The 11578-nt window shown below is 44.7% G+C and overlaps 1 protein-coding gene across 2 annotated transcripts in view; it reads left to right on the forward strand.

Annotated features, from left to right (window-relative positions):
• kcnh4b (potassium voltage-gated channel, subfamily H (eag-related), member 4b) overlaps positions 1 to 11578 on the forward strand; it is a 77530-nt gene that overhangs the window by 57728 nt on the left and 8224 nt on the right. The window contains exons 12-16 of one of the 2 annotated variants that reach the window (XM_072666995.1): positions 490 to 528; positions 3817 to 4229; positions 4331 to 4419; positions 5473 to 5549; positions 10788 to 11088. In XM_072666995.1, the coding sequence (XP_072523096.1) occupies positions 490 to 528; positions 3817 to 4229; positions 4331 to 4419; positions 5473 to 5549; positions 10788 to 11088 (919 nt within the window). The remainder of the gene's footprint in view (positions 1 to 489; positions 529 to 3816; positions 4230 to 4330; positions 4420 to 5472; positions 5550 to 10787; positions 11089 to 11578) is intronic. The other variant, XM_072666996.1, reaches the window with a different exon arrangement.

The following is an 11578-nucleotide window of genomic DNA, read 5'->3' on the forward strand; positions in this document are numbered from 1 at the left end:
CCCAAATCAAGCTGCGCGGTGACCGGTTGGCGGCTCGCCTAAAGATCGCTAAAATAGGGCCCTGAATGTTTGTGCCCATTCACAATAATCACAATAACCTGTATACCTGTATAACCTGCATTTGCAAAAATTGAAAAGCTAATGGTAGAACTGGCAATGAGACCAGTTCTGCATCTTTCAGTGCTGTATTGTGCAATGATGTTTTAGCCTTAGAATAGTGCATAGACTTCCAATTACAATGATCACCATTTATTTGACTGTTTGATGATTTTCGACAAGATAGCAAGGCTTTTAGTAGAAGCACACACAGCACAGAAGCAATTGTCACTCTCTTATAAAAAGCTACAATTACCTGCAATTTCAGCCAAGCACATTTTAATAACAAAAGATGGAAATGTAGTTTTAGGCAGAAGGTGCAGGAACTCATTTCTCTTCTGTCGTTGTTTAATGAAGGAGTTTTTGGATGACAGGTGGCTTTTCTCTTTTTAGGGTCTCACGAGATTTTCACGCTCTCCCAGATTCCCTCATGTAAGTGGGCTCAACTGTGTAATTATCTTTTCTGTGGAGATCAAACACTGAATGCCATTTCCACTCAACGCTCAGAGACTACGTATATTTATTTGGATGAAAAGGTTCATTATAATCCATAATAGAATACAATATTAATAATAATCATTTCAAATCCAATGTATCCAATTCATATAGCGCCCTTTTTAAACCCAAGGATGATCCAGAACAACATCATCAACCAAACAAACACACAGTTAAGAGCAGTAAGGAAAGAAAAATAACCCTCCGGCCCGAAAGGCCTCACAACCCTTTCCAGCATGGGAAGGCTCCAAGTGGAGACACTGCCAGCCCAGGAAACGCCCAAGCTGTGACGCAGAGTCACACCAGTGACCGGCTGCGGAAACAACAGCCAAGCCACGATACAGAGCAACTCAGGCAGACAACCCTAGAGGCCTTTATACTTTACACGTCAAAAGTTGCCATTTTAAGTCACTGATAAAATCTGATAGAAACTCATGAACAGTTTGTAGCGTTCGGCTCAACAATGTTTCGGCTTGTTGTGGCTACAGCGCTTGCACAGCTCTCCACATCAAGGGGAGCTTTCCCTACTAGCACGTTGACCCTCCTCCACTGAGCGGCTCATTTTGCTGAAGAGCAGGACTTTATCCATAAACAGACGCCATATTGAGCAGTACGAGAACTCCCATTAATTTAAAGGGCCGGCGCCTCACTTATATTGTTCCTAGAAACACTCTGGAGAGCCATTGGTTGGAAACAACACAAAACAGCACAAAGTACAGCTGTTAGGAGCCAGTTTCTTACACCAGAGACGATCAAGCTCACAAACTTACATCAGAAACACTCCATGTTTAATCCTATTTGCCATATTTTGTTGTTTTCATGATGTGAAAAGAAATAAACAGAGAAAGATTCGATGAAAACGTCAACTGGTGATAATTGAAAGGTGATAATTGCTGCTAGCTCACAGCAAAGTTTGTTTGAGTCGATATTTGGTTGCAAAGTGGAAGTTGCTTCAGCGATTTTAACCCAACCTTAAACCTGCTGTGGTGTCACGCTACCACGCTACCCCATCCAAAACGGCCTGTTCCCCCCGGCCTGTGTTCGTGCTGCATGGGCCGGTTCAGAAAGACTAGTTTGGCTATATTAGGGCTATATTTGGTCCAAAAAGTCCACTTTGGGCTACATTTTGAACAAATCAGATGTAAACACAATACGAACCTATACCAAAATCTAGGTATACGTAAAAATATGCTCCGGTGCTGGATGGGCAGGGTGGGGAAGGATGGCTGCAAATATTCAGGCTGATTATCAACTTAATTAACTAATTAGGCTTCAATTTTGGGTTAAATAAATTCTGAATGTCCAGGCAGGTCAAGGATTGCTGCTAGTGTCCATTTCTTCTGACCTCAAACTGCTAGTTTCAGCAGTATGAAAGGCAGAGACACTTTACATTTTCATTTTTTCCCCCCATTTGGTTTGTTGAATTATAAATCTTGTTCAGAAACGGCTAAAATTATTTAGCAAGAAAGCTTTAGACTGTGCCGCTTCTACTGCCAACTTTACTGCCAGACTTTTGCTTATTTAATACATACTGCATAAATGTTGCACCATAGCATTAGAGATAGATCTTAGATAATGCAATACATGCAGTGTTATTTATCCGGGCCAGAGGGTCCATTCCTGGGCTTGCGCCTGGGTTTAACGCGACTCGTTTTCAGTGGTGGTTCGGTCCAGGTTTTCTCCCTGGGGAGGGTTGGGGGTGTAACAGCAGGACTTCCCCCTAAAGCTGAAAACTCATTACCAGCCCAAGCTTTGTTGAAAGTGCTGCATGCTTATTCCCACCCTACCCCAGGGCCCACCTCCGCAACTGGGTCAGGCGCTTTTTTTAACCGCCAGGGCTGAATGTTCCATACAGTGGAGCTTTTGCCTTCACGCAGTTACATCAGCGGGCTGCTTTGGCAAACCATTAGAAACATTTTAAAAGCCTTTTTTCAGCAGTTCGCAAATTTTTTTGCTGGTTGTAGTCTTTTATGTCATTACTTGGCATAGTCAAGATGCCACTGCTCGTTTGCGCTCAATACACAAAATGCAAACCCATATTTGGAATTCATCACTGCTTCGTTGTGAGTGGCGAATCATGACTGTTAGAGCTAGGCCTTCAGTTTCGACCACAAATGTCAAAGCCAAGCCAGTTGACCAGCACAACCAACCTTGAACCAAGCTGGCTGACCAGTGTTACGAGCATGACCAGTCTCACCATGCTGATTGACCAGCCTGACCAAGCTAGACAACCAGTATGACCAACCTTGACTGTACTGGTTAACCAGCATGACCAAGCTAGTGGACCAGCTTGACCAACCTTGACAACCAGTATGACCAACCTTGACTGTACTGGTTAACCAGCATGACCAAGCTAGTGGACCAGCTCGACCAACCTTGACAATGTATGACAAGCATGACCAGTATCACCATGCAGGTTAACCAGCTTAACCAAGCTAGTGGACCAGCTCAACCAACCTTGACCATGCTGGTTAACCAGAACGACCAAGCCGGTCGACCAACACAATCAGCATGACCAAGCTGGTCGACCAGTGTTACGGGCATGACCAGTCTCATTATGTTGGTTGACCAACCTGTCCAAGCTAGACAACCAGTATGACCAAACTTGACCGTGCTGGTTAACCAGCATGACCAAGCTAGTGGACCAGCTTGACCAACCTTGACCGTGCTGGTTAACCAGCACGACCAAGCCGGTCGACCAACACAATCAGCATGACCAAGCTGTTCGACCAGTGTTACGAGCATGACCAGTCTCACCATGCTGGTTGAACAACCTGACCAAGTTAGACAACCAGTATGACCAAACTTGACCGTACTGATTAACCAGCATGACCAAGCCATGTATGACAAGCATGACCAGTCTGACCATGCTGGTTGACCAACCTGACCAAGCCAAACAACCAACACAATCAGCATGACCAAGCTGGTCGACTAGTGTTACAAGTATGACCAGTCTCACCATGTTGGTTGACCAACCTGACCAAGCCAGACAAACAGTATGACCAGCAAGAACAAGCTAGTTGACCAGCATGACCAATGATAACCAAATTTAAATGCAATATGCACTATGCTAGTCAAGAGCTGGTTAACCAACTCGCTTACCAGCACATAAGTTATGTTTTCACCCGGATGACCAGTTTTTCAACCACCTTGACCATCAAAGACCAGCTTAGACCACCTGAAACCAGCTTGAGCTGAATTATTGTGTTTGTTTGTTTTGTTCAGAATAACCGGGTGGACTGCAGCGCCTCCACAGACAGCAAGCTTCCCTCCATCGTTGAGAGCAGCAGTGATCCGGACGATTATTATCACCTCTCCCCGGCCTCGCGCTCTCGCCGGAACCTCCTCCTGCCCAACTTGAACAGCCCTGTGCGCCGCACGTCCCTGGGGAACCTTCTGGGCGATGAGCTCCGGCAGTTTAACGCCCTCCGTCGCTGCCGTTCACCAGTCAGGGGCAGCTGCAAAAGCCCCTCGCCCAAACCACAGGCCAAAGTGGACCACCAACCGCATACCGCACCCTCTACTCCACCTAATGCCACTCACGGTGCCCAGAGTCAGGCAGGCAGTGCGGCACGCAAACCCACTAAGCTGCTCATCCCCACCCTCAGCTGCCTCAGACCCCCTGACCTCAGCCCAAGGTACTGGGATGACTTGGATAATAAGTGGACAGAAGACATACGAACATACTGTTACAGAGATGATTGTATATGCTTGTCTTACCGTCTGTCTTTTTCCACAGGGTGGTTGACGGGATAGAGGACAATGGGCGAGTGTTTCACTTCAGCGCAGAGCACAGTGGGAGCAACACTAGCGCAGTGGAATCGAGAGGTAATTAAGAGGTCTTCTTACATGAATGGGGATCACAAGTTAAGAGAGAGAGAATCCCGGGCAAAACACTGCTTACCTGAGCCATGCTGCTTCGACATCAGCAGCCAGAGTCAGAGTGAGCACAACTGGCCATGCCAATTGTCCCCTCATCACTCTTAAGCTGGTACGTTGGAGCTGGGGACCCGGCGCTTTCCTTTGAGCGTGGCGGCTGCCCAGCATTGGTGCAACCTCTGCAGTTTGAAAAGAGGCAGTGGGTTGCTTCAAATGTATTGGAAGTCAATGTAAATGTAAGTCTTACCCTAGTGTTGGGATAACTGGGGGAGCTACAAGTAGTTGGGTTGACTGGCAGTGCCAAAAGGGAAAAAATACATATATACATATATATACATTTCAAAAATTCTATACACACAGAAAGTCACGCCCCTTCAACACAAAGCCAAGTGCCTCATTAAACATCATCCCATGACTGCCATCATAAGCTCAAGCAAGGCTTAATAATAAGCTTGAAAGATCGAAATCTTAGGACAGAGTTAGAAAGCTCCTAAGTAGGCAGTCCTCCAAGTACCGTGTCACGCAGTTAGCACAGTGCTAATTGGCTGAACACAGGCCTTCATTAGTTGTTAGCTACATTAGCTTTGTGAACACTGATTCTGAGCCAAACTATCGCTCGACTTCTTTCTGCAGAGAAAGTGTCGGCCGCAGGCGAGTAACGAGCAGTAAGGTGAGAGAAGTTCCCTCAGTGCAGGAGGTAAAGCTGTAGGGGGGTTGACATTGAGAACAGCTGTCAGAGGCTACAGGTGCCAAACCCCATCAGCACTGAGGCGAGTGGATAGGTCAGGGCAGGTCAGGAGAGAAAGGAGGAGAAGGAGAGTGTGTCTGGTGGGGTCAAGCAGGGTCAATAATGGAAAACTCCACAGCAAAGTTTCTCCATCGTCAGAGGTGTTGGGATTCCTTTCGTTATTGTGTCTCGTTTAGGCGATATTTTTAATAATGACTAAAATTCTTCTATTATTGAAACCGAGGTGATAATATTAGTATTATTCTCATTGACAGATTCTGTTCAGGTGAATACCACCCTGCTCCAGGAGACTGAGGAAGTGAGGCAGAGCATCATTCAACTCAACAAAAAGGTGAGGCTGTTTTCAAGCACCAGTCAGAACGTAACTGACCAATAACAATATCCTGATTTCATGAAAACAGTATCACAGCGATTTCGGAATAAACAAGTCACTCCACAAACAGTAGATTGTGAAAAGCCAGGGCCCGTACTCCCAAACTGACACTACTGGCTTGGCTAAAGTTTCCAGCAAACCACATGGACAAAGAAAATGATTTCTAGAGAGTGTTACAGTCCGATTAGACAATGATGTCTGGACTACCTCAACTCCGTACTGAATATGTCGTTGTATTTCTGGTGTATTGCTGTCTTAGCGACGGAAAACACAGAAGCTCCACTGACTGAAAACAACCTAGACAGACATCAACAGTCAGACGCTCGTTGCTATCTTGGCAGTGAATCGTCAACGCGGGGACCCTCGCTTGTTATGCACCCATGGACACAGAGCAGTGCGCAAACCCATAGTGCGTGCCAGTTGTCAGCTATGCAAACTTTTACATCAACAGTGAACAACATTCAGACCACACCTGGCTCTTAAAGGGAACGACAAGTGACATAAATGTATATTTATGTATATTTGGCCTGTACTTTTTGGTTTGGGGTGGAATAACTTAGGGGAAATAGTACAAGGGTGAACTATTCATGAACTCATGACTGCTCTTCTAGTCCCGTTCATATTGATTTGGCAACGGTAAGGAGCTACACATTTTACTGTTATCATATCTGGCCAGATGGCACGGATATGTCAACTTCACTTAACGAAATCTTGCTGTATAAAATACTTGGTGTATAAAAACGGTTCAACTAGTAGTTTACAGGGAGTACACTTAATAAAGTGGGTTGATTCAGTCCCAAAAATTTTGAAGTAGTTGAATTGATACACTTATAAATATACCACCAGTCTGGGCCAGCCCAAGCCTTAATGGGGCCCTAAGCAGATTTTCATTTGGGGCCCCCCTTATAATCACCTCGGCACCAAATACTTCAATATTCCATAGGCTGTGTGATACCATTTCGTTTAATTATTCAATGGTATTTTTTAAATATATATATATTTTTTCATGATATCTTTGTGCTCTTGGTGCCCTCCTGGTGGTGTTGGGGCCCTAAGCAGCAGCGTAATTCGAGTATGCCCTGGGCCGGCTCTGCTATAGTACATAATGATACTGTTATGGTTGCTACAAAAAGTATGCTATGGCTTACATATGTATATTGTATATATATTATATGTGTATATACATTACACACACACATGTGTATTACATATATATATATATGTCAAGCTCAAGGTACTTAATAAAATGGACTTTAGGTCAACTTGAGGGTATATTTTAGGGTATGTTTTTAACACAATCTATTCTGAGTATGTCACTCTTTACTTTTTCAAATAATTTAGGTTGCCCTAAATACCAATAAATAACATTATTAATCATGTAAAATATGAATAGGAATATGAAGAGCAATGCATACTCAGCTGGAATATTGTGCCTCCTCGGCTTTGCATTCTTATTTTGTCCTGTAAGGTAACTTCAAACTGTACTCTAAGGAATTAGATGGACTTCCTAGCTGAGCAAGCTGTTTAGATCTTTGTCGACCTACATTGCCTGTGATTTGAGCCCATCACAGCTGCATGCTAGTGTTCTCAGTTTGGCCCATTTTCTGTGACGTACATAAAGCCTTGCATCCCTTGCGTTTCATTGTGTCAATTATCTACTGGGTTTTCAATGATTTCTATGATTTTAGAGCACAGGTGAGATTTTTGGGGAGATTTTTGTGAACTCTTTTGTGAACCCTCAACTCGGTCAAAATGATATATACAGAGACAAAAATAGACATAAACACCTCTGAGATTTTTAGTTAAATGGTGCTGAATTATGCCTTTTAACTTTGCCAAGGGGGACCCAGAGGCCTATGGGCTGGAGTTCAGGTGACTTAGTGGTAGGAGCCAATCACCCCACCTAATCAATGATACTACACGTGAACAAGGTAGAGGTGAATGCTGGATTATGGAGAAGGGGCTTCAGGAATGGCCCTCCTTATAATGGTAATGATGGACATAAACATTGTGCATATTGTGTAAGGCCTATGGAAGCTTTCTCAGATAAAGATCTCCATCACTGTAATTACATATTTGTGATGTTATTATTATTATTATTATAACTGATTAGAGTTTGGGAGTATATCAAAGTAGTATGATGTGAGCAGAAAGTCCTGGGGAGCTTTAGAGCGAAAAGCAGAATGGTGGAGCAGTCTAATTAGTCGCTGTTTGCTAGTTAGCTTAACTACCGCTGGGATCATATCAGTATACTTAAAATGCCTTTAATGGTATATTTACCCGCCCTGGCTGCAGTGCCGTACAGTACAGTATCATAGTACATATCACAGTGCCGCACCTTTTCTTTTCGTGCAGTTTAAGGTTTGCTGGTGGCATCGTGGGATAAGGAGAGGGCAAGCTGAGAGGCGGGAATTGCCATTAGATAGGTTGGGGGGCAAATGTGAGGGAGGGGGTTATTCAGGCCAGCTCTTCAAATTGTACAAATTGCCTTTTTAATCCCTCAACACTCCAAGGCTTATTGCACACTAAGGTGTATTACTCAGTAATAGGTTTCTAGGCCTATAAAAATAAATAAATAAGAATAATAAACAGAGATAAAGAAATTCCATCCTCCACACTGGGGCGTCATATACACATATCTAGTCTGAGATCCCACTGAGAAACTGAGCCACACTGTCTACATGCGTTGGGCCTGGCATTAGTAATAGTGTTTTTTTAATGCACTGGAATGGCTCCTCCATCTGTTTGCATGTTGGGCTTATCCCCATGCCCTTCACTTCGCCGCCACTTGTAGTCATTCCTCCCAGGCTACCCACAAATGCTATGCCTAGTATTGTTATCATGAGATGAACAGGGTCAGTAATTCATTAATTACGTGATTTTGGGCAGAACGCTCACATTTGAGCATCGTAGTACAACAAAGTTTAGAGTTTTGAGTTTCCTGCTGTGAAAGTCAGACCGAACACACGTGGAAACGCCATAGTTCAGACTGCAGTGGCTGGGGAACCTACCCTTAGTTCAAAGGTAGGCTTTGTTGTTGTATGGGAAACTGCTTGCACCCCTGCTTGGAATTAGTCATATATTTAACGTGTTCTCGGCACATTAAACCATTCAGGCAAACTAATGTTCTCAAATGTTGCTTGCAGGCCTCAGGGAGGAAAATGCAGGCTATGGCCCTTTAGGGCCCTTTAATGCGCTTGGTAAGGTGCCGTCTACTTATTATTCATGTGAACGGGAATTGATGTCAGCGGTTTGAACTGGACACAGATGGATCCAGGTGCATTATGTTGTAGGGGGCCATAAGTAGCGTTCAGATGCGCGCATTGTGCCTTTGTCTCCCACACACACACACACACACACACACACTCACACAGATGGGCTCAGGTAGGATGGGAAGACTCTACATTAATTAAGACACAGGGGGTGCTTCTGCAGAGCAGAGAAAACTGAGGAAGTGCTGACTAGACATTCTGCCAAAAAAGAAACCCTGTGCCCCTCCTTCCCCCACCTCCAGGCCCCCCAGCGGCCGTCTTTTCTTCCTAATTCTGTCCCCTCCTTCTATCTCGCTCCCCTGGGCTTTGAATCTGAAATGGAACAGGTCTCGTGTTTGCGCAGGCTGGCGTCAGAGGCACCGCAGAATCTGCAGCTCGGTTGGATAAGCTGTGATGAATGGGCTGTGCGGAGAGTTGTGCGTTTTACTAGGCGGATGCTGAAGACAAAGTTCACTTTCTGTTCCTCTAACTGGGTTTGAGGCTTTAAAGGACCCATATAACGGACAACCCAGTTTCTCACCTGAAATAAGAGTTGGGTACAGAAACACTGGTCATACCATCCCTCTGATATCTATTAAGTCCATAATTCACTCCATTTGATCTGTTTTACTGCCGATTCTGACATCTTTACAGCCAAACTAGGTCAAAAGACCAGCTGGTAGCTGTTTCAGGTGGCCTGAACTGGTCCTTGATGGCCGAGGGGGTTGAAAAGCTGGTCATCCAGAGGAAATCATACCCAATACTTATAAGTCAGCTGGTTAACCTGGTTATCAGGCTTGGTCATATACATGTTGACTATACTGGTGATGTTGGTCATGCTGGTAAACCAGCTACACCCATTAAACTCCAACAAAAACATACCTTGTGCTGGTCAATCAGCATAACCAGCTTTATTTTATTAATGAGCACCAGAGACTAATAGCATCATTAGTCTCCTTTTTCCCCAAAGCTTAAAGCTTAAATTTACAGTACAATACTAGCAGCTGAGGTTGCCAGAATGGCCACAATGACATAGACATTCAAGCCCCACCAACTTAACATTTTTAGTGGCTCTAAAATCTGCCAAAAACTGACAGTACAATCCTACAGTAATGCCAGAGTGACTGCACTGCAATACCCAGCCAGCATAGTCAAACTCCGCAGCATAGAATACGGTACCTTACTTGTATAGCATTCAACACTAAGGTCAGACAGTCAACCATTATATAATATACAGCCTGGGAGGCATGACTACACACTGCCTATGAGTGAAGGAGGTGAGGACACGCCCAATATGCAAAGCGATGATGCCAGTAGTCAATGAGGAAGGAGTTTTACTTGAAACGGTTGCACACTCAAACTGTATATTACTGAAATAGCACAGCTGACAAAATCGCCAGTTCAGTTTCAACCTCCACCATGTTTGACTGTAGGCCCCATTTTGTTATTTGTTATTTGCTTACAAAAACAAATTACAATAAGCTCTACTTTGACGCTCTTAGTGTCTCAATTGTGCTCGATTGGTCGAATTGCAGCAGTATGAGCTGAGGGTCGAATTCCAAGCCATGCCACTTTGCCATCAACACCTGGAGTTAGAGAGAGCGCAGTTTGGTAGATGGAGCTGAAACAGCCATGCTTCAAGCTGTAAAAATCCATACACAGAATGGACGACGTACAGACACCCTGATATAACCTTTAGAAATATGAGTGACCGCCCCCTTCTATCATGAGAATCGCTAAGGCTGCTATACTTGATTACATTACTCACTGTATATTAGCAATTAGCTTAGCTAACTTTAAGTAAAATGTTAGCAACTATGACCTATTTTCAAGATAATAATATAGCTTAGGCCTGGAGGCTCTCAAGGACACGTTACGCAGTGACGTGCACCTGCACCCTTCATACTGAACTCATACTAAACATTCTTGTTCCTTCCCACCTCAGATGGGCAGCCTGAACCAGGAAGTTTCTCAGCTAACCAAGGACCTGCACCACATGATGCATCTTCTGCAAGCACAAGTGGCTGTCCATCACTACACAGCTTCGCTGTCCTCCTACCCTTACGGTGTGCACATGATGTCCAACCCAGCTACCAGCACCGCTGTGGCCTACAGCATGGGCCCCAGCATGCACCTGCACCAGGAGGCCCATGGCCATCATCATCATCATCATCAGGTGGACCACACAGTCCCTGAGAACATCAGCCATCTAGGGGCCACTGCATGGAATCACAGTGGAGCACACGGTATGGAAAACTCCATGTGCCCTCTTCCAACTGCTGTCAGATCTCTCCACAGGTGTTCAATAGGTCACTTCTTAAACCATTTCTAGGCGTTTTCTGAAGTACAGTTCAGGTCATTGTCTTGCTGAAAGACCCTGACCTCTGATGGAGTCCCAGCTTCCAACATTGGGCCCCACACTGCGCTCCAAACTTCTTTGGTGGTCTTCAGATTTCATAATGCCATGCACACAGTCAAAGCACCAAGTGCCAGAAGCAGCAAAGCGACCCTAAAACATCTTTGAACCTCCACCATGTTTGACTGTAGGGGCTGTGTTCTTTTCTTTGAAGGCCTCATTTTGACATTTTGACTATTTTGGGGCTCAGAGTGGCTCAGTGGTCTAATGTGCTGCTTTTATAGCCTGGGGGTCGTGAGTTCGAATCCCTGATGCTTTGCCATCAGCAGCCGGAGTCCAAGAGAGCACAATTGGCCATGCTCTATCTCACAGGAGGTAGA

Source organism: Salminus brasiliensis, chromosome 22, assembly GCF_030463535.1.
Source record: "Salminus brasiliensis chromosome 22, fSalBra1.hap2, whole genome shotgun sequence".
NCBI classification, from domain to species: Eukaryota; Metazoa; Chordata; class Actinopteri; order Characiformes; family Bryconidae; genus Salminus; species Salminus brasiliensis.